The sequence below is a fragment of the Trichinella spiralis genome, assembly GCF_000181795.1.
Source record: "Trichinella spiralis strain ISS 195 chromosome Unknown Scfld1, whole genome shotgun sequence".
NCBI lineage: Eukaryota > Metazoa > Nematoda > Enoplea > Trichinellida > Trichinellidae > Trichinella > Trichinella spiralis.
Window position 1 is genome coordinate 920,395 of NW_003526940.1, and position 24,489 is coordinate 944,883.

General features: G+C 33.0%; 2 protein-coding genes across 2 annotated transcripts; one reads left to right on the forward strand and one right to left on the reverse strand.

Annotated features, from left to right (window-relative positions):
- Positions 1–1,495: 1,495 nt before the first annotated feature.
- Tsp_07378 (gamma-aminobutyric acid receptor subunit beta) lies at positions 1,496–6,309 on the reverse strand. The gene is made up of 10 exons (XM_003381597.1): positions 6,228–6,309; positions 5,987–6,080; positions 5,538–5,717; positions 5,379–5,461; positions 4,927–5,058; positions 4,350–4,786; positions 3,613–3,910; positions 2,938–3,078; positions 1,824–2,353; positions 1,496–1,756 (listed from the first exon to the last, which is right to left on the reverse strand). Exons 1-10 carry the CDS (start codon positions 6,307–6,309, stop codon positions 1,496–1,498), a joined length of 2,238 nt encoding a protein of 745 aa, XP_003381645.1.
- A 5,403-nt stretch (positions 6,310–11,712) lies between these two features.
- On the forward strand, positions 11,713–23,894 carry Tsp_07377 (putative transcription factor TFIIB repeat-containing domain protein). Its single transcript, XM_003381598.1, has 17 exons — positions 11,713–11,816; positions 12,121–12,298; positions 12,507–12,636; positions 12,686–12,720; positions 12,850–12,944; positions 13,030–13,106; positions 13,910–14,106; positions 15,540–15,671; positions 17,513–18,176; positions 18,266–19,404; positions 19,606–20,115; positions 20,468–20,607; positions 21,845–21,944; positions 23,029–23,226; positions 23,294–23,449; positions 23,541–23,618; positions 23,808–23,894. Exons 1-17 carry the CDS (start codon positions 11,713–11,715, stop codon positions 23,892–23,894), a joined length of 4,020 nt encoding a protein of 1,339 aa, XP_003381646.1.
- The last annotated feature ends 595 nt before the right edge of the window (positions 23,895–24,489 follow it).

Genomic DNA, 24,489 nt, shown 5'->3' on the forward strand with positions numbered 1-24,489 from the left:
ACTGAAAAATTACCACCCCAAAGGATGTGATCCTTTTCGCCTATGCGAGCTTTATTTCAATTTACGATAATTTCCAATTTTATTGACAATCACGTCTTATTGATTTTTATAATATATCTGTTGCAGGCCAAGTCCATCGCAATTGGTGTACACACAGGCGGCCATTCAGTTACTCTGTTAATTTTTGATTTATAATTTTGCTTTTTAAATAAAATTTTACTTCTGTACTGTTTGTTGTTACTAATATACTTTTAATTTCTACTTTAAAATTTTTTATATTCTGAAAAATAACTTTTATTGGTTTATACTTTATTCCACTATAATGCATAAGTGTTGTTCTTTTTGTTTTACTGGTGTATTTCAACTTGTATACGTTGCCACTATAAATAAGTTACTCAGTATGACAACAAGTTTTGCACAATCTGGTAGCATCACCCATTTAGAATAAATCAGATACAAAAGTAGAAAAAACAAAGCAGATGAAACAAAATTTTTTTCTTTCGTAACTTTAAATAGTGAAAATGCAAATTTGACCTTTTCATCACTTGTTTCTCAACATGAATTTGGCCTTTTCATCGATTGTAAATGAATTATATCTTTTGCCGGCATACTGCTAATTGTTCAGGTAAATTCTTAATTTTCCCACATTTCAACATAATATTTAAAAGTGAGTTCAACAATTGGCTGAAAGGCTGCATGAATATTGTACGGTTGGCAAAGCTTTTATTTGGAAATGGCGATGTCATGGAGACTTCGCATAGCCTGTCACTTCTGCCATAAAATTTGTTTTTTCACCGATTGCCAAACCTATGTAATAAAATGGACTAAAAGAATGGAGCTTGAATTATCAGGAACCACTAAAATATGGCGTTTTTATATAATAATATATTTTAAATTGCTTTTAAACTATTGTTGTGGTATAAAATTGTCTATTCAGACGGAAAACACACGAAAATTGACTAATAGTACAGTAATAGTAACAGATAATCAAGTTGAATAACACACGTATTCGCTGTCGGCAGAATTTTTTCATCAGATACATCGCGTAGATTATTTGTTCAATAAAAGTCAAGTGATGTGGATATTTTATGCTAAACAATTGGAACAAGCAAAAGATAGAACTGAAAACCGTGGGAACTGCATGACATTTGAGATATAAAACCCAGTTTGAAGCAGTTAAGTCTGGCAAATATTTCCTGTTTTATCAAGATACAAACTCACTTACTAATTTACCATTTTTTGTGTTCTATTTGTTAATTTTTTATTACCACATTTTATATAGTGTTTCACTTTGGTACAATAAAATACACAACAGCAATTGAAATTGTTCTTAAAAATGCTACTAATTAAAAAGCATAGAATGCGCAAGTTTATTGTATGCAAAAATTGAAATGCAATGTTTATTTGTACAAAATGATGAGAATATTTGAGCAATACGATACCTATTCATGATGTTGTGTAATTATCATGTGACCATTTGTTCAACAAGTGTTTGTCAAAGTCGTCCGCTGTGCTTCAATAAAATACTCCAATATAAAAGGTTGAATACCAAAAAAATAGAAGGAAATATTATTCTTGCGTATTTATCAATGTCGCTAGAAGAGCAGCAATGATGGTTTCGGAATTTTTTTGTTGACAGTTTTTTAAATGAATTCAAAGAATGCCGTTGAAATCTCGGATATTTCGGTATCGTTGTAGTGGACTGTGGAATTGCAAACGGATCTACCGGATGCATCCATGTTGATGCATTTAACGACTGAAGAGAAACAAAATTATTATTTTATTTTCTAACCGAATAAATTGAATAAATAAATTTTACTCACCGTCGTGCTAGTCAGCTTGTCGCATTCACATGGCAGTTCCTCAGTTGTATTCAGTTGGCAAGATGTACTACCTAATTGCCATGGATTCGGAGATGTTTCATGCATTGGAGGTGGTAGACGATTCAGAGGTGTGAGCAATGAAGGACCTGCAGACATTTGAGCGTCTTCTTGTGCGACTTTTGCAAAAGCGTCTTCAATTTTTTTCTGTTTCTTTCTTTTGTCTTTGTAAGTGACAAAAGCATATTCAATAAGTGCACAAAATACCATTACGTAGCAGAAACCAAGATATATGTCTACAGCTTTGACGTAGCTTACTTTCGGCAACTGCCCATTAGTTGTGGTCATCAGTGTCGTCATAGTCAAAACTGTCATAATTCCTAATGTAACTCTAGCCGGAGCTGATTCACGACTTATCCAAAATGAAACCCATGAGATCATTACTACCATAAGAGCTGGTTGATAAATCTGTACCCAGTAGAAACTTAAATTTCGAGAAAATGTCAAATGACAGGTTAACCTGGAATAATCACCTAAAAATGAAATGATTACTTTATAACATTTAATATTTAAAAAATCGTTACTTTTAGTTAAGCATATTTTAATATACACTGCATAATGCACAATTTTTAGGTTATTGCTTCCAACAGGACTAATATTTAAACACATCACAATGAAAGCGTATTGATTATACAACATTACAAATAATGTTATCTTTAATACTGAATCAGAAATGGCAAATGAAATACGAATTATTAATCATGACACATTTGATAATTTAAGCCTGTTGATAAATGTCATATTGATGAACTTCATTTCTTATTAGTAGTTGTTATTAGTTTCATAATATTTCTGTTGGTGATGGTGTCGCTTTCCATTCAAAAAACTACCAATAAATTGTTATTAAAAAAGAAAAGCAAAGATATAAATGAAAATGCTTCATTTCTTCAGAAACAAAATTGATTTAAATAGCAAAATTTCATTAAACTACTATTAAATTTTTTAACGTTACAAATAGATAAAATTAGCACCAATTTTTTAGCAGTAGTAAATTTTACGTGGTTAGCATTACATTAAGACTAAGCTATTTTTTCTTATTTTTGAATGTGTGAATTACCTGTACTGAGCGTAATTTTTCGTTCAACTATGAATAAATCCTGTAGCTCAAACGTCGGTAGCTTACGAATTTCAGCATCAAATGTAACAGACTGGAATCCTTTCAGCCAAAACAATCTTATATCAGCATCAGAGTAACCATCTATGAAAAAACTATTTTTTATACGCAATACAAAAAATCGTAACTTTTTGTGAGCACCAGTTGAAAAAAGTATCTCTTTGGCATTTTATCAAATTATTATATATTCAAGAAAGATGTGACAGTTTACATTATAGAATATGAAATGCAACTTGATTGCCTTGTTAAATAATAAAATGGGCACCTCGAATATTCGAATTCTATTTTTAAATTCTATTATGCCAGTAATGATAGTATTCAAGCTTTCTTTTTAAATAATTCAATGGAGTAAATTTTATAAAGAGGAATAATAGATTCATATTCTACGGATTTAATCCCAATTTAGCACTTTTTCATAATATATAATACAGAAAAGTAAAACTTAGGCAATGAAGATGATTGTTCTTCGCAATGACAATAAGCTCGATAATAAGGATGAATTTTTCACAATTTTTAACGTCCTGAAATATGTTGAAAAAGACATAATCGGTGGTGAAAAACTTCTGCTCTAAACTCTAGAAACTTTTTCATTAATTTCTTGTCGACTAATGAAAAAACATGAAATCCAGTAAACGGCGTTGAAAAACAAAAAAAATAAAGGAAACATTATTCTTGAATATTTGTCGATGGATGACGGAGTGACGTGATGTAGCATGTGACGACGCAGTTTTGGTCGAGAGACAATTCGCATAGGCACTGGGCGAATTTGATTCATGTCACAATCACATTCAAGCTGTGACATAGAGAGAGAAGGGCTCATATCGGCATTCGCAAAACGCTTAGCATTGGGTCGATATTGAGCTCTATTTTTTGCTGAAGAGGTATAAGGGTAATATGATGATCGGGGTGCAGATCCCTGTAAAGTGAAAAGGATTTATTAAAAAAAATCAAATTAGTTATATTCATCAAGGAATAATCATGCGTGACACTTTCATATTAAAACATTTTGCTAATTCATAAGATTCATCATTTTATACTTTATTTGATTCATTAAGAAACAGATTTTTTTTCTGCTTGCTAGCTGATAAGATACGCTAAGCTTATATTAAGTGGACAATAAAAAACAAATTTATTTTATAAAATGTTGAAGTTTCTGCTTTTCATAAATCAAAATTACACATTTTCAAAAGTTATAAAAATATTTTATAAACAATTTTTTTTCATTAAAAAGCAGCCAATTGCTTAAACGTTAATTAAGCAGTAACTATATATCGATTATTGATAATTGTGAAAATAATAATAATAATAATATTTGAAGCAAATTATAAGAAGAAATAGATGAAGCAGCAACTTACAGAAGATACGAAAGATGCCATCATTGGATCGGCAGATGATAAAATCCCAGAAGAAGACAAAGGTGGAGGCATATGTTGAACAGTTTGTTGCTGCTTTCGGCGTTCTTGTTTCATTTTAACTTTTTTGTTCAAGTAACTAACGGCAGCATATTCAATCAATGAAGCAAAGACCATAACAAAACATGTCCCCAAATATATATCTATAGCTTTTATGTAAGATACTTTTGGCAAGCTTGCATTAGTAGTGGTCATTAGTGTAGTCATTGTTAACACTGTTGTAACACCAAGAGCGACACGAGCAGGTGATGCATCACGATGAATCCAAAATGAGACCCAAGAAATTATGACAATCAGCATTGAAGGAATGTATATTTGCATCATATAAAATCCAATGTTACGCACGAAAACAAATTTTACATGGAGTCGGGAATAATTGCCTTAAATTAAAATTTTTGAAACAAACAAATTCACTATTTTATTGCTTTACATGATAAGTTTGTGCTATTTTAAAGAAAGCTGTTACTATAATCTACATTTATTATTCATAGATGAATAAGTTAAAAGAAAAACATTTTACCTGTACTTAATGTTATTGTTCTATTCTTCATTGTAAAATGTGCCACATAAAATTGTGGTAAAAATACTTCGTCCATTGTTACAGTTTTGTTTTCAAGCCATCTATATTTTGTGTCTGCTTCAGAATAACCGTCTATAAAATGAGAACAGAAGTGTGTCACTGAAAAAATCTGATGCTACTTTGTTGCCAGCTTTTTTTGTGCTTCAACAATGTACAAAGCGAGCAGGGTGGAGGTAAACAAAAGTGAATACCGCGTTCAGCGGTTTACGAGCATTAAAAATGGGAAAAATATCATCACCAAAACTACCGTCTTACTGTAAACAGCGCTGAAACAGAACTAATTTTCTTATTCTCAGGATTTGACGTTACTGTGCAATATTCAACTGGTGCACCACAAAGTGATAAAATAAAAACGAAATCTACAATGCATGTGTCTAATTGTTTCTACTTACAGCTTTCAATTTCCAAGGTGCATTCTTGGGAATCCAAAGGAAACAAATGTAGCAACATTGGACAAGATGCAGTTACAGTTAATCTTAAATATTAAATTGTAGTGTTGTTGATTTCACATAAAAATAAGAACAGATAAAAAAAAATTCAATATTACTTACCTCTGACTTGTGAGAACTTCACCACTGCCTTTTATTCGAAGAAAACTGTTATGAGTAGTAGCCGTGTGCATGTAGGATTTCTTTTCATTGGGAAAAAATGTATCTGGCACCCAAATATCTTTTGTGTATTCCCAACCTACGGTTAGTTCCTCCTTTGCACCGAGTCTTTTTATATTTAATCTGGGATCCATCCAATTTTGTCGAAGATAAAAATCAAGTGTGTAATCCTAAAAATAAATTATAATATATACAAATTGAAATACATAAAAAGCACTTAACAATACAAGTGATGAAATATGCAGGTAAAATAAATTTGATTCATTCATATAACTTGAAAAGTAATTGTATTATCTGTTTGTTGAAAATGTTATTTATATCAATAAAACTGCCAATCATGGAGTTTGATAATTTAATTTTCAGAGAAAATAAAACTTTTTCATACAATTTACATGGTGTTCATGAAAGTACAACTCACCATTTCTACCTCTGATACAGCACTTATACTGGACACATGCATCGTTATGCCAACATCAACAGTTCGTCCTTAAAATTATGAGTTCGTATTTTTTAAGAAAACGTAAAAAATACAGAAATTATACCTCCATAATTTGGTCGTAATCTTTTGTCATAGTAAGTTTTATTGACAAGGATGTTCAAAATGTGAGTAATATTTCTTGATAGCTCACTTACCCTGAAAAATGTCCACTTGAATAAATTCAAATTTAATTCTTGCATAATTAGGGCAATTCTTAGAAATTCTTGTAAGCAGCATTTTAAAAAATATATACAGTTTTCAATAAATTTCGTTATAAAAAGGGTTAAATTTATATTTAATATTATTAAAATAGTATATTATTACTCTAAATAAATTTGAATTCATTCCTAAAATATTTGAATTCAATTCATTTTCATTGATAAGCCAATAATTAAACTTACCCGTGAATTTCGGATGATGTATAACAATTAGAAACGTCTGAGAAAACAAAACAAAAAATTATGGTTAATAAAATTCGTTTTTTCTTCATTTAAAATTGCTTCCAAGATGCAAGAACTTGCGAAACTGCTCGTGGTAACAGCCGACGGTGATGTTCATAATAGAAATGTAAGCATTGTAATCAATCAAGACCCTTCTGATGCCAGCGTTGCTTTTCTTTATTGACAACATAAAAACCTAAAACAACAAATTAATCCTGCTCAGCTTCCTTATGAAAAGAATCAAGCGAACGACAATATGATTGAGAATTAGTGCATTAAAGTTTTATGCGACAGGTGTAGCATATCTCTGAAATGTAATATTCAATTTTTCACAAATCGCACGAATATGAACACGAATAAATTAGAACAAACAAAGCAAGAAAAACATGAAATTATTTCACATGAAATGATCAACTGCCATAATTATCAGTTTCAGGAAGTTTCCTCAACTGCTACAGTTAATACAATAACACTGACAAACAGTAACTGTTAGTATTATTTAATAAAGGGCAAATAGATTAGTGAGCAACTGATATAAGTATACGAAAGCAAAAGTGCATATCTGCTGGTAAAAATATATCATGCTCATGAGGTGGATAATTCTTTCAATAAGCTACACTAAGCTCTTGCCAATTTCAAAAAGGATATCACAGATATTCCAGTAGACGGATCATTTCATATGGGTAATTTCAGCTCATTTGGAAAATGACAAATAAATCTATGAATACATTTCTCATTATTAAACCGGAAACCATTAGTTGAAAAATTAGTAAAACTTGAAGCGGTAAACAAGAGCTTTTGAAACAGATGAAGGCGTTGCAAAATCACAACTATCTTCCGATTTATATTGAACGATTGATTCAGCAAAGCGCAAATAATTGAAATGAGTAAGCAACGCCGGCCGGCAGAGGTGGATTTATTCATTCTAGCCAATTTCCAAGAAAGAGAATGTCAAATCAAATTTATGCAGCATTTAAGTAGTGCTTGATTCTTTCTTTCCACAAGCGCACTCTGGCGACCAAAGCCGTTCACCAGACCTCTCTAACCGCTTAGCATATTATTATGGGGGACAAGATGTATTCTCCCTTTCTCTCTTTTCTCCCTCTCTTGCTTTCATTCTTTTTTTATCACTTTTTTCTTAAATTAAATTTTCCATGCACAAATTACGCTGTCATCGCTTTGGCAATTTTTAAGAACAATTCTTTGAATTGACTGATAGCACGGCATTTGCATTTTGCCAATAATAATTTCAGAAAATAATACCCCATCAGTCATGGCAGAGGTTCGTGAAAAATGTTCTTCAATGCTTGTGGATCAATCATTGATTTGAGCCGAAAAGAAAATTGGACAAAACGTCAGTTGGACAAAATTACAGAATTGATTTTCGGTATAAGAAGAAGTGATGTTTTCATAATTAATAACCTCTTCCAAAGGCAAAAAACATTTCATTATACAGTCCATCTTTTTGGTATTAATACTACTTTGAAATTATTGATAATGCTTTTCAATTAAACACAACATGCAACAAAATCAAAAAAGGAAGATTACATCGATTAAAGTTTAAAATCTTTTATGCACTAGCATTTTTTGCATTTATTATCAATTTCTTGAGTTTTGACAAGAATGTTATATTAAAATTTGTTCATGATGATTTTTTGTGCATGCATAACAGTATGCATGTTGTGCAGTTTTCTTCGCTTGATATTAAAAGTTCAGAATACATGAACAATATTAAAGAAAACCTATGGGAATTAATATTAATATAAAAGTAAATTCAATTTTAAAATTATTTATTGCTGCATAAGATAAATTTGTTGATTATATACATCAATGAAACGATGCAAATATGAAAAACTGCCCTCCTCCAAAGCAAAGTTGAGTATATAGACAGTTGTTTAAATGAACACATGACAGCTTTGCCATATACCTGACTATCGTGTTCAGTGAGAAACAGCTGCTAATTATTTAGAAACAATGACAAAGTATTCATTCACTGGCTATTGCAAAAGCGGCGAAACCAAGTTGCGCATTTCAAAGCTATATTGACAAATAGATAATTCCAACACCAACAATCTGAACATGAAACACTTTACCATGTTGTCATATAAGCTGAAGATAAATGCTTTGATTTTTCAGATATTTTCTTTGTAAACATGATTGACTATGTAACTGATATTAAATAACCAACTGCATATGCTTTGTTGTTTATTATTAAACTATACTTTGTTAAGTTCGTTTTTTTCTGCAAAATTTGAAAAGTGAATTAACAGAAGAACCTCTTGATTTTTTTCCATTATAACAAATTTACTTCTCCTAGTATAAAATTGCATTTCTTCTTTTCGCATTTTTCTACTTTATTGCATATGATGAATAATTTGTAAATTATTTTACTTGCAATAATTACATTGCTTCATTAAATTTCATATGACATGGTTCAGCAATCAACTGATAAATTGGTAATAATTGAGCAAGATTTTATTGTGATGATTATTATTAAATGGCGCTTTAGAAAATTCAATTTTTCAAATTTTATTAAATTCTTGTTCTAATATAAAATTTTAATTTCATCCAATGCACATCAATTGATTCAAATTGTCCTTTTACACGCCAATTCACTTTTTTTCAAAGATTATTGATTACCACTTTAGATTATTTTTTTGGTATTTTTATTTTATCAGGGTAAAGAAGTTTTTATTAACAGATTTCAGTTTCAAAAAAAATGCGTTAAAATAATTCAAAATTAAATTTCGCTCAATTTCTTGTCTTATATTTAATATTTGTAATTGTTTCAAAAATATCAAACAGAGAAAAAGATATTTTTAAATGGAATTTATTTAGAAAAAACTTTAGTTGTTGAAATAGCAATTTTAAAAAGTATCAATGAAGGGTAAAATTTAAAGCCAAAAATTTGCTTCCATTTTACATAACATTAAATTACATGGACATTCAATTATTGATTGATTACTGACTAAATTATTTGCACAAATGTAAGCCAACAATGAAAATATTTTCTGAAAAAAAAAAGAAAAACAAAGAAACTCAACAACTGTCGAACAAAGTGTTCTATTGGAAAATTGATAATTCTTTGTTTAAATAATTAAATAAAGTTACATTGTAATATATATAGTAGGGGTACTAAAAAATCACAACTTGCAGTTGTAGATTATTATTATTATTAAATTGATTATGAATCTCGATTGTTTTCTTAAAATTTAAAATGGAAGATTTCAGCAAAGATTCATCTGAGAAAAGGAGAAATCTTTCCTATATTTGACATCGACTCATTTTCAAAATGACATTAGCTGTCGCCAAGTTCAGACACTTGAAGTAGTGGTGAAATTTTCACAAAATTCGATCATTTCCTTCAGCTTAAGTGGAAAATAACCATATATCATAGTTATGAATATATTTCTTGGAACTCCCCTCGGGGAAATGTAGAAAGAAGTGTTGAACGACACCGATGACTTTCACTCTCTTATTCTCAGAGGAAATGAAATGCAAAATTCCGAATCATTTAGCACATTTTCAAAGTACATGATATAAAAACAGAAATATTAGAAACTTCTTCAAAAAAACAATAGAAATATCAGGGAACAAATATAATCTGCATAAATCATTTTTATGTGTCCAGTTTATGTCTTCATAAATATCCGAAAAATGCTTTCATCGAACTCTTTACTGCATTTTTAATCAAATAATTTTAAAACTATTTATTATTTCAAAATTAAAATTGTACTTCTTTATCTTATTGCTCATTAAAATACACATAAATCAAACTTTAAAAAATGCGTGAATTTAAAACTTAACAAAAATAAAAGCTTTTGTAAAAATGCTAATTCCACAAATTAATACTACTTCATTTGTTTTATTATCAAAAATTGTATTATTAAACTATTTTTCATTAATTTGTACTGTAATTTAAATTAATATTTTACAAAAAACAAAACAATGCTTGATAGAGGAGACTTACAAAAATTGGACAATTTCGAAATTGACGTTTCTATAACTGCTTGAAGGAAACGAAATTTAGTGAAAGAACAAATTTGCAAATTTAATTTTTGCCAAACTAAACCTCGTCTGTCAGTGATTCCCGACAAGTGGCAAAGTGAACAATTGACTGATGCAAAGTGTGAAAGCAGTTTCAAGCAGTGAAGAAACAAATAATTGAAAGCAAATGCTCCAAGCATAAAAAGCCCCACTGGTAACGCACAAATTATATATATACTGCGGTATTACATTTGTTTTAAATAGCTAAGAATTTCAGATGAATGATGCTTGCTTAGCAAATTTTGACTAAACAAACTGGCCATTTGATTGAATTTGTTTAAAACTAATTGCACGTAGGTTGAATTAAATTTGATAAATTAATCATACTGAACTCATGAAATTGATGAAATCTCATCAATTTCATGTCATACGTTCGTCACAAGATGTTTCAAACAAATTTTATGTGAAAATCACATTTTTCTAATCAACAACACTTGTTGATCAGTTGACAATTATTTAAAATTTCATTATATTTCTTACAAAAATCTGCATAAAAAACATGTCTCTTGCACTGCTTTACTTTATGAAAATCTGTACAGCATTGAATATTGAACATTATTGTTCAGTATTATAATACACATTACCAATATATGGATAATACGTGAAAAGTAATACAATTTTTATTTATTATACTTGTATGTTTAAATTTCATCGTTATTTAAAGTTTTAAATTCTTCTAAATTTGTGCTTAAAGTTTTATAACAATTGCGTTTTAATTTAATTCATTTACAAATATCAGAAAATTATTCCAAGACTGTTCAGTTTCAAAAATCTTTCAACACCCTTAAAATTCGTGTAGCAAGAGATGAGTAAAACATAGTCCTGTAGTTACGTCGAAACTGCAGATCAGTTATTAATAATCAGTTAATCATACGTTTTTTGCATACTTATTTATATTTTTTATATTTCAGAATTATATTACAAATAAATGAACAATTGTATAAAAGATGAATTTGCATTAGTAGAAAATAACATATTAATAAATTATATTTAAATTCAGTCGTGTTTTATATATTTTTTCTTGATATATTTTTCATAAATGTAATATGAACCTTTTCAGATACTGTATCATTACAGTATTCTATAGTAAGCTAGTGAGCCGTTGGTTTATAGCCAGCTTACTAAATTCTGGTTATATACTTATTGCTTAAAAATGTCGAACGTCTCGTGCCCAGCTCATCCAGATGCTGAATTAATTGAAGATCATAGAGCCGGTGACATGATTTGTATGGAGTGTGGTTTAGTAGTTGGCGATCGGTATTAACTTATTTTGGACGAAATTTTTGAACATTTTCCATTGTGATAAAAATATTGTTCATTTAAATAAATATTATATAGTTTTTATTTCAAGTGTAGTTTTTTAGATTTTATTTGAATTTAATATAGAATAAAGATGAGTAAATGAAGAAACAATTAGGTAAAATCTAGTGAATAAAATCATAGAAGCATAAAATTGCTGAGAAGAGTTTTTTTAAAGTGAACGCAATATGGTAAGATAATGTAAAATATATTGGTACAATAGCGTAGCATCTGTTTTGCTTTTTTATGATGAAACTTTTAGAATTGTGGATGTTAGCAGTGAATGGCGATCATTTAGCAGTGATTCTAATTCTAAAGATCCGAGTCGTGTCGGATCACCGGAAAATAATCTCATGTCCGGTGGTGGTTTGGCGACTAGCATTGCTGGAGGAGGAAGTGATGAAAGCAGATCTTTGTCGAATCTGCAAAAACGACAGGCAGTATGATCATTTTTATTAAAATTTTATATATAATTAAAATTTGTGTTTTGTAATGTTTGTTTTTAAGTCAAATAATCAAGATCGCGCATTGATTCACGCCTTTGGAGTCATTCGAGAAATGGCCGATCGTATTCATCTGACAAAATCCATTCAAGTACAATTCGCTAGTTTATATGATGTTTTTTGTTTAACAATAATTTATTTTTAGGATCAAGCGAATTTGCTTTTCAAACAAGTACAAGAAACAAAAGCATTGAAAGGGAAGAACAACGATGCCGTAGCATCCGCTTGTCTTTACATTGCTTGTAGAAAAGATGGTGTTCCGAGAACTTTCAAAGGTTCATTATGAAATTTAAATGTTTAAAGGAATAATTTTGTCCATTTTAGAAATATGTGCTGTGTCTAAGCTTAGCAAGAAGGAGGTTGGTCGTTGTTTTAAGTTGATATTGCGTGCTTTGGAAACGAACTTAAATTTAATAACAACATCAGACTTTATGGTATGCGTTTCAAATTGTTAGTTTTGCAGCATTTTCTTTATTCTGCGTTTGTAGTCTCGTTTCTGTGGTAATCTAAATTTGCCTCAGTACGTACAGACGGCAGCGACTCACATCGCACGTGCAGCCGTGGAAAACGATTTAGTTTCTGGGTATATTTTTTTAAAATTCACATGATGTTTCTTTGTGTACTTGTTTTTTTTTCAAAATCACTAATTTCGTGATGATGAAATTTAGCCGCAGTCCAGTTTCAATTGCAGCAGCGGCCATTTATATGGCCAGTCAAGCATCTTTGGAAAAACGGTGTGCGAAAGGTAAATTTCTTTATATTTTCTAAAGCTTGCTTTATTAAATTGAAAAAAGTTTTTTTAATTTTTTTCAGATATTGGTGATGTAGCAGGCGTTGCTGAGGTGACCATACGTCAGTCGTACAAGTTGATGCTGGGCTCTGCGGCGAAGTTGTTCCCTGCGGATTTCAAATTTACTACACCAATTTCTGAATTGCCACCCGCTTAAATGGAAAAATTGAAACAAATATTTTATTGCAAGAAAATATTATTTCTTCAAGCAAATTTTTTTGAATTTTTTTTATAGATTTTTAAGGAAATCTTAGTCAAAGAATAGAATCTACGTCGTAATTGAAATTTGCAAAGTGAGTGTTGTATTGCAGTTGGAAAAATGCATGGAAAGTTTTTGATTTTGTAGTTGTTTTTGAATAAATTTTATTTTCCTTTTTGTTTTGCATATGAAATTCCAAAAATTAATTCAGCTGGATGGAGAAGACTGATTCACGACAACCAACCCATTGATAATTATAATTTAATTTATTTATGGAAAGTTGAAATCTTTACTGCACAATAACGAGTAGAATGTACAGTAAAGAAAACAAATAATTTCAGTTTTCTGTCAAGTATTTCGTTTAATAAGATAAAATAAGTTGTGAAAATTTCAATAATTTCATAAATATTCAATGAAAAAAACGACAACAAATAAATTACTTGGTTAATAATAAGTCGTACTTGATTTTCGTTTTAGTGAAATGTTTTTTGAATATATTTGAAAATTTAGGTTGATGAAGAAAATTTTACGAAAAGATGTTCAATTTGCATAAATGCAGGTGCTGTTGATGAATGGAAAATTTGTGTAAAAATGTCACCGAGTGATCTATCAATGTTGGAACGGAATTTGATGGTAAACAGAATTTGTCGTCCGACATACGTTATGTGTTGGTTATCTGATGATGGCAGTGTTCAAAAATATTGTCGGTTGAAAACTTTTGAAAGATATACAATATATATATATGTATCTATGTATGTAAGAACAATTGGTGAGATAAAAGTTTGAGTTGTTTCTGAACCGAAAACCAACTCTAACCTTTATTCACACCGACGGTTCAAACGGCAAAATTCGATTTGAATACATTATCAGCGAATTTTTAAATTTCAACTTCAAGTATTGACAGTGTGAAAGCAAAACCGGCTCGCATTCAGGTTATTGTTCAATGTTTAAAATCAACGCAATCAAAAAAATCCCTCCAGCAATATTCATGGTTAATTTACCCAAGTATGGACAAGAATACATTAGCAGTTTTTTTTTAATTAATTTTCTCTTCCTCATCATCATATATTTGTACATATATATTGGTTAATTTCGTTGATTTTGGTATATTTTCAAAAATCTACTAGGCACGTTACAAACCAAAGTTTGGAACGCGCCCTTTTTTGTTTATCAGCTCGCGGCTACAGTTCATCGATGAATAATCGATTTTTACAGCTCGTAAAATGTGCTGGGCTTGTCGAGCTTGATGATTCGACGTAAAGCATCGATGACGTTGTTCACGTTCCACGTGAACAATTACATTTTTCATTTTATAACACACGTTATTTAAAGATTACTTTGAATGAACTTGCTTGACTTTTTATTTGAACTTATTACTGTATAATTGTTATTTTTTTTCCTTCCTTGTTATTGTTGTTATTATTGTTATTGTTGTCGTGGGTTGGAAAATTTTCAGGTCGCCAGATGTGCACTTTTGGTGTCGTATCGGCTGCCCATCTCCGCCTTTGACCGTTGCGTTGGCAGTACGACCTGCTGAACCATTTTCCCAGACGGTAGCCGGGCAGTGTGGCGCCATCTGGCGGAAACCTGCTTCTCGTTCCTTGCCGGTTGATTGACTACAGACAAACCGGACGAGTGTTTGCCGGTAAAAATTATTACTTCTTCTTCTTATTATTCTGCTTCTTCTTCTTCTTCTTATTCTTGTTGTATTCTCACGTCTTCCATCGACTGCAGCTTGTGATCCTCAGTTTCGAGGATAATAAATACCATTATTGTGCATGAAAATCAGTTTAATCGAGCAAATGTTATGACCAGCACCAGTTCGGATGTGGAATTGAGTTTCCGCTCTTTGGTAAGCTGATCGATCGATCCGTCTTGGACGTTTGCGGCAAAAGATGGAGATGTCATCGTCAGGCGGTGGTGCAACGTGGCGTCGTTGTCGGCCCCGTTTCGACTGTCTGGAAAAATACCTGAACCGCGGCTTCCGGCTCTACGCGGCCTGGGTGTGCCAACACCCGTGGCCGTTCATCGTGGTTCCGGTGCTGCTGAGCGTGGTGTTGTCGGCCGGTATCCCGTACCGGCACGTCTTGTACAGCGCCTTGTACTTGTACACACCCCAAGATGGTACCTCGAAATACGAGCAGCGGGTTTTCGAGCAGACCTGGCCCCAGACCAATACTACCTTCCAGCCGAGCAGATCCGTGATCGACTTGCGCCAGTGTCAAGTGATCGTCTCGGCCAGGGATCATGGAAATGTCCTCAGGCCGGCACTGAGCAAAGCTGTACTCAGGCTGAACGACTTCATCGTCAACGACATTGTGGTGAGTTGTCAACTTTTTTCCTCTATATAATTCAATATCCGAAGAAATATTCATTCTTCCACTGGTATCTAGTGCATCTAGAGTGGGGGATAGGCGTGTAAAAAAGTAGAAACAATAATCTCTTTGAACTTTTCATTCAAATCAATTGTAATTTTTTGGGATAATTCTCCTTTTGAACTTGTCAATTTTTGTCGATTTCTTTTCAATTTTCATCAAATTATTAATTTACAAAAATTTTGTGGCCGACTGATAATTTTAATATTTAAATATTTCAATTTGTATTTTACATTTCGACGAACATTTCTCGTTTCCTTGCACAATACACAAAACGGGTCCATTCATTTGAACATGATTAACTGAAGCGTGAATAAAAACAGCTTGAATTGGACGAATTGTTGTTTATTTCCTATTTTTTTTTCGTCGTCGTCGTCGTTGTAGTGGTGGTGGTTGTGGAAAAATTCAAAAGTCCAGTCTGCGGTATATCAAATTTTTTGCCATTTCAATTCAGACGGTAAAATTATTCGACAACTAAATTACCGGTTGAATTTGGTCTTTGCTTTAATTTTTTCCTAATTGATTTTCAAGAAAGTTTCATGCTGTAGTTGGTTGGTTGGAAAAATTTTATGAAAAACATCAAAAATATACATATACCCCATCCCATTGATTGATTGGAAATGTTTTGCATATTTGAAATTTTACAAAAAAAAAATAGGACGAAAATAGAATTGCAATGAATCATTATTTTCTTATTTCTTTCAAACAAATGAATTACTGTAATTTTTGTTTTTTTTTTCTTTCTCTTATTTTCTTAATTTAACAATTCAAATCAAAACAGATCACATTTTGACATGCTTGAAAATGAATCAGTCGTTTGTCAAATTTATTTACAATATTACCAACTTGTCAAGCGATCGTTTATTTGCTTCGTTTGAAAGTTGTTTTCTTGTCACGGTTGTTGCTAATGCTAATGACCATTTTGCACATCCATCCACATGTGGATGCATTTCAAAATTTTCCCCTCCTCCGCTGACTTCTCTTCTTTTTCGTACAATCAATTCACAAAAGTGGACAACTTTTTTTTTCTTCTTCCAATATATATTTTATATATTCAAATATTTTATATTAAAATGTGTCAAAGAGTATCTGGGTCGCATTTTGCACACCAATAGCTGAAAATGTTGCACTAGTGCACTTTTGACACTGAAACTCATTCTCCATTTCCGTTTGACACTAATACTTTATCGAAGAAAATGCCATCAAATAATAATAGTTTTGTTTTGAATAAAATTGAATTAAAAATATATATAATAAAATGATATATTACATCATATAATAAATATACTTTATTATTTTTTTTAAAGGTTGATCTTAGATCTGATAATTTTCTTTTGCTTTTTCCTGTTTTATTAAAATGAACAGAGGTTGTTGCTATTCTGTTTGTTGTCAGTCATCTTTTTCTTCTTCTCTGGTTGTAAATTTCATTCTAATTCGGTTAATGGACAATAGAGAGAGGCAGGCAGGGGGAGGGGTACTTGACAATTTTCATTTGAACAGAAAAATTTTCCCAATTTCCCCCGATTGTAATTTTCCTGAAATTGCACAAAACGGACGATTATTATTCAAAGTGTTAACGTGTAATTTATTACATTGAAGAACAAAATATTAAAAATATATTCTTCTTTCAAATCAGATCAATAGAACAGGTTCCTCCAATCCAACAATTAATTTCAAATTTAATCATTTTCTTCTAAGGATAATTTTTATTTTTCCAATATTATTTGTTAAATTTGGTTGAAAATTGACTGATTAATTAATTAGTACATACAAACAAACAAGTAAAGTCTTTTTCATCTTCTAAGATTGAAAATGATGGTATTACATATGGGTACAAAGATTTGTGCTTGAATACGAACAATTTTTGTTACACCAATCCACAAGTGGCCATAATTAGTCAAATGTTCGCCGAACCGAATCCGTACGGCAATTTGAGCTATCCGACAGCCACATTTGCCAACAGTCGTATATATTTGGGTTTGACATTGGGCGGCGTCGAATTGGATCCTATCAGTGGTCAAATTGAACAAGCCAAAGCTTGGTTTTTGATTTATCAGCTTCGTTTTGACGGTGAATTCGACAATTGGCTCAGTTCCAAGTGGGAATTGGAATTCGAACGTGCACTGCTCCATTACAAGGACGAGATGTTGCAGTTGACCGTATTCCATTCGCAGACGTTGGATTTGGAATTGTCGAAAAATAGCGACTACATGATGCCGAAAATGTCGTTGATGTTCATGTCGTTGATTATATTCGCCACGTTGTGCGCGGTAACGTTCATCTGGGACCAGGACGGTCTACCGTGGGTCGACTGGACCCGAAGTACGCCGCTTCTCGCTTTTGCCGGTATTGTCGGAGCTGGCATGGGTGTGGCCAGTTCTATCGGCTTGCTCAGCATTTTGGGAGTTTCTTTTTGCGAAGTGATCGGTGTTATGCCCTTTTTGGTTATATGTAAGTTTTCGGAATTTAGAATTGAAAATTTTTTACCAATCATTATTCTTGTTACATGCAATTCACGTCGTTCACATTTTTTCACACAGCTGTCAGATTGGACAACACATTTTTGATGACGTCGTCGTTGTTTCATACTAAACGATCGGCACCGGTTGCCGAGAGAATTTCCGAAGCGATGGGCGATGCGGCCGTCTCCATCACCATCACCGTACTGACCGATGTGCTCAGTTTCGGCGTCGGATATTTCACCAGCTTCCCGGCCGTGCAGCTTTTCTGCACGTATACTTGCGTGGCGATGATCGTCACGTTCATCTACCAGCTGACATTTTTGCTCGGCTTGCTCGTACTGCATGCTCGCAACGAAGCTCGAGCCAAGCACTGCTTGATGCCCGTGATCAAAACCTACACCGTCAAAGAGACGAAAAGTAGAAATATACTGGTGCGGTTGTTTTGCACCGGATCGTCGAGCAGCAACGTCAAAGAATCCTGTTCGACGACAGCCACGAACTGCGACAACGGTTACATTCACAGGCTCAGTGCCGAGAAGCCAACTGGGGTCGGGGTCGGCGTTGAATGGGACCATTGTCACGGGCCGGTGGCCGAGTTCAAAGCCAACGCCCAAGAAGGCACTTGGATCAGTCGAGGTTTCCGCAACTATTTCGCCCCGTTCCTGATGAAACCGTGGACCAAAGCCGGCATTGTTCTACTCTATTTGATCTATTTGGGCACGTCGATTTACGGCTGCATCGGTTTGAAAGAAGGTCTCGAACCGGTCAACTTGCTGGTCAGCGATTCGTACGCCATCAATTTCTACCGCGATTTGGAACGCTACTTTTGGCACATCGGAGTCCAAGTCCAGGCCAGTTTCAACAGGCCGGGCAATTTGAGCGATCCGTCGAATCGGCTCCAAATTTACAACATCGTCCAAGAGTTCGCCAACAGCCCGCACGGTATGGGCGAAGAGGGATTGGAATTTTGGCTTTACGAATTTCAACAATTTTTGCCCAAATACAACGGCCTTCATGTGGACGATTTGGACGAGAGGCGATTTTATGAAAATTTGGAAGCATTTTTGCAATTTACCGAAAATCGACGATTTGCCAACGACGTTCTTCTCGACTACGACTACGACTACGACGAAGAATCTCCACCGTCACCATCGGTGGACAATGTCCAATTGCAAAGCTTGAATCGGTCGTCGCGCTCGACCATTCTTAACCCGGATGTGAAGAAGACGACCACGAGGAGGAGGAGAAGGAGGAGGAGGATCGTCGGCGTCAAGGCGTTTCGACTGATGATCGGCATCAAGAAGTTCGCCACCGCCCTCGACCAGACCGAAACTACCACCATGTTCCGCCAGTTGGCCGAAAAACATTCCAACTACAACATTACCACTTTCCATTACATTTGGCCGTTCGTCGACCAGTACATCGAAGTGTTGCCCAACGTGCTGCAAGAAGTCTACTCAGGAATGGCTTGCATGGTTCTGATCGCGCTGCTGTTGATCCCCCAGCCGCTCTGCTCAGTTTGGGTGACGCTGATGATCGCCTCGATCGACATCGGCGTCGTCGGCTACATGACACTGTGGAATTTGTCCATGGATTGCGTGTCGATGATCACGTTGATCATGTCGATCGGCTTTTCGGTCGACTTTTCCGCCCACATCGCCTACGCGTACACGGTCAGCCAGGACAACGCCCCGTTGGATCGGATTCGCTTCGCACTCGGCAGTCTAGCCTGGCCAATCATCCAAGGTGGTCTGGCGACCATACTCGGCGTGCTCGTACTGTCCGACGTCAATTCGTACATGGTCAAGGCGTTCTTCAAAACTGTACTCTTGGTCATCCTGATCGGCGTCGTCCACGGCATCGTCTTCTTGCCGGTCTTGCTCAGCATAACCGATTTCAAAATTTGGCGCACTCTGATAACGCCGAAAGTGTCCACCGACCACCACCACCACCACCACGACCATACGACCAACAAACGACACTCGAATCCCGGGCTCGAATTGCCCCAAGAGTCGGCGTTGCCGAAGACGAGCAGCAAAAATTGCTCCATATTCACCGTCACTGAACGATGATGACAAATGTTTTTTCCATTTCAAATCTTATTTCTTTTCAATTTTTGTACAATTCATAATCACTTACATGCCATGTCACACACACACACACATCAACAAACTATTTTTTTCGACAATTATATTAAAAATTTCTCTCTGTTTTGATAAATGAATAATGATTTTCTTATTTTTATTTTTTATAAGAAAAACATGAAAAAAAACTATAAAGACAATGATGCATCATCACTATCATGCATGCAATTTTAATGTACCACATTCCTGGATGTCGAAGGTATTTCTTCTTCATATTCGACTTCGACACGAGGTTTGCGGATTAAATATTTCACTCGTTTCTTCCGAAGTTTGCCGGTTCGTTTCTTTCTCTTATCCACACGTTGTTCATCATCACTGGAATCGGATTCATAAGAAGACGAAGAAACAAGCTTCTCGGCAAAATCCTAAAAATAAAAAAAAACAAATGCAATTTATTTCCAATTTTTCAAACTTGAATCTCTCCACTCACTTCCATATCGGATACTTCGCTTTCTTCAAAATCTTCAACGTACTGCACATTCTCTTCCACTTCTTTTCCTTCAGTTGCATTTTTTTCACCAACCACCTGTCTCTCTTTTTCCAACGTTTCTTCGTTGAAATCATATAAATCACCGTACTGAAACATTCACAATTCGTACAATTGCCATCCTTACAATATACAACTTGATCATCATTGTAGAGTACTGTGGGTAAAAAAAAATTTTTTTCTCAACTCTCAGTTTGTGATTCAAAAATTCTTTGCACTTCAATTAAATGAAAGTGAAGGCAAAAGTAGTTTGTTAGATAAAAAGCTGCGAAAGCTAGAATTCAAATTGAACACAAGTAAAAAATAATATCCGCAAATATATGTAGTGAAATTATACAGAATAAACAATAAAATTTGATTTTAAACGTAGAATAATGCTGATATAGACTAGTTCAATTTCGGGCAATGAATGTATACAATGAAATAAAAACACGTACTGTTCCTTGTTGAAGTCTTTCTAAAAGCTCTCGTTCTATTGCTTTGTCAATCCGGGCAGCAGCTAATGCTTTCGTTTCTCGCCTCAGTTCACGTTTCTCAATTTTCCTTGAAATTGGAATAATCTTTTTCCTAAAATATAATTCAATTAATATTCAAAATGTTTGATTTAATTAAATATAACTGACTTGGATTTTAACATCAGTTTTCGCATTCGAACTAAAACTTGTTGATAACGTATCAAACGCTGCTTGCATTTAAAACGGATAAACTTTGGCCAATAGAGCAAACGTTCATCAATAACAGCCATGGCATTTTCCAAATTTTGTGGCAATCTAACCTTCTCCCACAAACGTCCTGGAAAATGGCTTCGTTCCACCTCTTTCATGTATAAATAAATTCTTCCTTAAATGATTCATTACAACAAATAAAATGTTCAACAAATGAATAACAATTACCTTTTTCCTCTCGAACAGTTGCATATTGACTGTTAGCCATTGGACAAGCTTGTCGTGTACACAAACCTGTTAAATTCCATTCACTCCGACAAAATTTCTGCGTTTTTGTTCTGTAAAATAGTAATTGTAATAGGAAATCAAATATGCAAATGCTTACTGAGTTTTATATGAGCAGAATCCATTTGACAACAGTTGCCAAACCACATCATCAGTTTGCATTTCGACTGAAAAATGTGCGTCCAAACTTCTGAAAAAAAAACTACTTTAATATATTTATTCATCATTATCAAGAAATTAATTTTGCATCACTGCTAAATAAAACTATTTTCATTTCTAAGATCAAAGTGATGATACACTTAATTATATCCAAATTAAGAAGAGCAATAACAAATGGCACATAAAACGTAGAGATGATTTATTGTAATTTATCTGAAATAACTGTAGATCAAACAGAATCTAGAATCAAGAACATTCAACTCTGAAAATCAAACATTGTCAAAATCCATTCCAAATTTTTATTTACAGTACATCTATCAACTAATTGCAGCAAGAATAATAATTCAAGTTTTTTTAATACTACGTTTCTGAAAATATAAAGTGTTGAAACTGTCAAATAAAAAAAGTTACGCTAAAAGCACAGCACTGCTTTTTTCAGTTTACTGTATCAGTTACAGTAACCAAGTTAGTTGTTGCAAAGCAGTTTAAAAAATATTTCATCATTACAATTATTATAGCGTTTTTTAAATTTATAAATGATTGATTAGTTATTTACTTTGAATAAAATTAAAACATGAATTTGCTGTTATTTCTTATTTAGTTCTTTGAAAAATTGTTTTTCCGCCACAGTATAATTTGTTATATTTTTAAGCATTTTTATCAAGCCAGTAGCTTCATACTGGTGGAATAGTGAATATGCGCGTTAAAGTTATATCACGAAATCCTGATGAGTATATGCGAGAAACTAAAAGCGACATTTTTAAAGGTAGGTATTGTACAGTTTTGTATTGTTATTTATTTTAGTGTTGTTATTTTTTAACAAGTGTATGATTTTGACTTATTTAGTTCCAAGAAATTATGACTCGTCATTGCATCCATTTCAAGCCCAAAGAGAATATGTACGGGCTTTAAATGCTGTGAAACTAGAACGCGTGTTTGCTAAACCTTTTCTTGGCAGCTTGGATGGACATTTCGATGGTGTGCATTGCTTAGCGAAACATCCAACTAGTTTAACCACTTTATTATCTGGTGCTTATGATGGCGAAGTTAAATTTGTTTTTTTTTGAAAATTTGACATGTTAAACAGTTTTGGGTTTATAGATTCGATTATGGAATCTTGCATCGAGAAAGTGTATTACAAGTATCAAAGCCCACACTGGCTTTGTACGTGGAATGTGTGTAGATCCGTCTGGTGAAACATTCTTTTCAGTAGGCGACGACAAATCTATCAAGAGATGGCCTTTTGTAATTGATGATTCTAAATCTCCATTAGAGCCGATTTCGACATTTTTAAGTTCAGTATGTGTAATTGTTGAATTGGAATATAAATTCATATTTTTTGTTGTTGTTATTGTTGGATGTTTAGGATTGTATTCTTGATGTTACTCATCATTGGAAAGAAAATAAAATAGCAACTTGTGGAAATGGCGTTCAGGTTTGGGAACACACAAGAGCGTCACCGATTAGAATTTTTGAATGGGGAGTTGACAGTGTTTACAAAGTTCGATTCAATCCTATTGAGGTATGTTCATTTATTAAAGTATATTTAACATTTAAATATTCGTTGAATAATAACACTGAAAAGTGGACAACTTTAAAAATTTCTTTTTTAGGTAGATTTATTTGCTGCTCTTTCAAATGATAGAAGTATAATGTTGTACGATTGCCGTGCTCATGACCCGCTACACAAGGTGACTATGATTAAATTTTTTCATCATATTTGCACGCGTAAAAGATACTTTTGAATAATAAGATAATATTATGAAAAATTAAATTTGTTGTTTCACGCAATAATATTTTTAACGTTTAGTTACAGTATTAGTAATTTTCAGGTAAATGAAAATTCAAGATTTATTCTGTGAATAAATATTTCTGTTTAGGTCGTTATGAAATTAAAGAGCAATGCAATTTCGTGGAACCCAATGGAAGCTTTTGTGTTTACTGTTGCAAATGAAGATTACAAGTAATTTTGAAAAAAAACATGAAAAAAAGAATTTTGACAAATGTATATGCTTGTGTTAACGTATGCTTTTTCTAGTCTCTATTCATTTGATTTGAGAAAGATGTCTTCACCATTCATTGTTCATATGGATCATATTTCAGCTGGTATGGTAAAGTTAAAGTGTATTTTTTTTAAATAAAATTATATTCAAATTAGTAATGGATGTGGACTATTCTCCAACTGGTCGAGAATTTGTTTCCGGAAGTTATGATAAAACCATTCGAATATTCAATCAGGGTGATGGAAAGAGTCGGTAATATAGTTCAGTTTTTGCCAATTTATTATTATTTTTATTATTTTTTAAAAATAAAATTAAGTGAAATATATCATACGAAACGTATGCAAAGAGTGATGTGCGTTGCTTGGTCGTTGGATAATAAATATATTGTCAGTGGTTCAGATGAAATGAATTTGCGTGTATGGAAAGCAAAAGCTTGGGAGAAACTTGGACCAGTAAAATTTTATTAATCAATTTGTAAATAATTTGAAAAATAATAATTTTATTTTTTTTCAGATGGCAGTACGCGAGCGAAATTCGCAAAAGTATGCAGAAAAGTTGA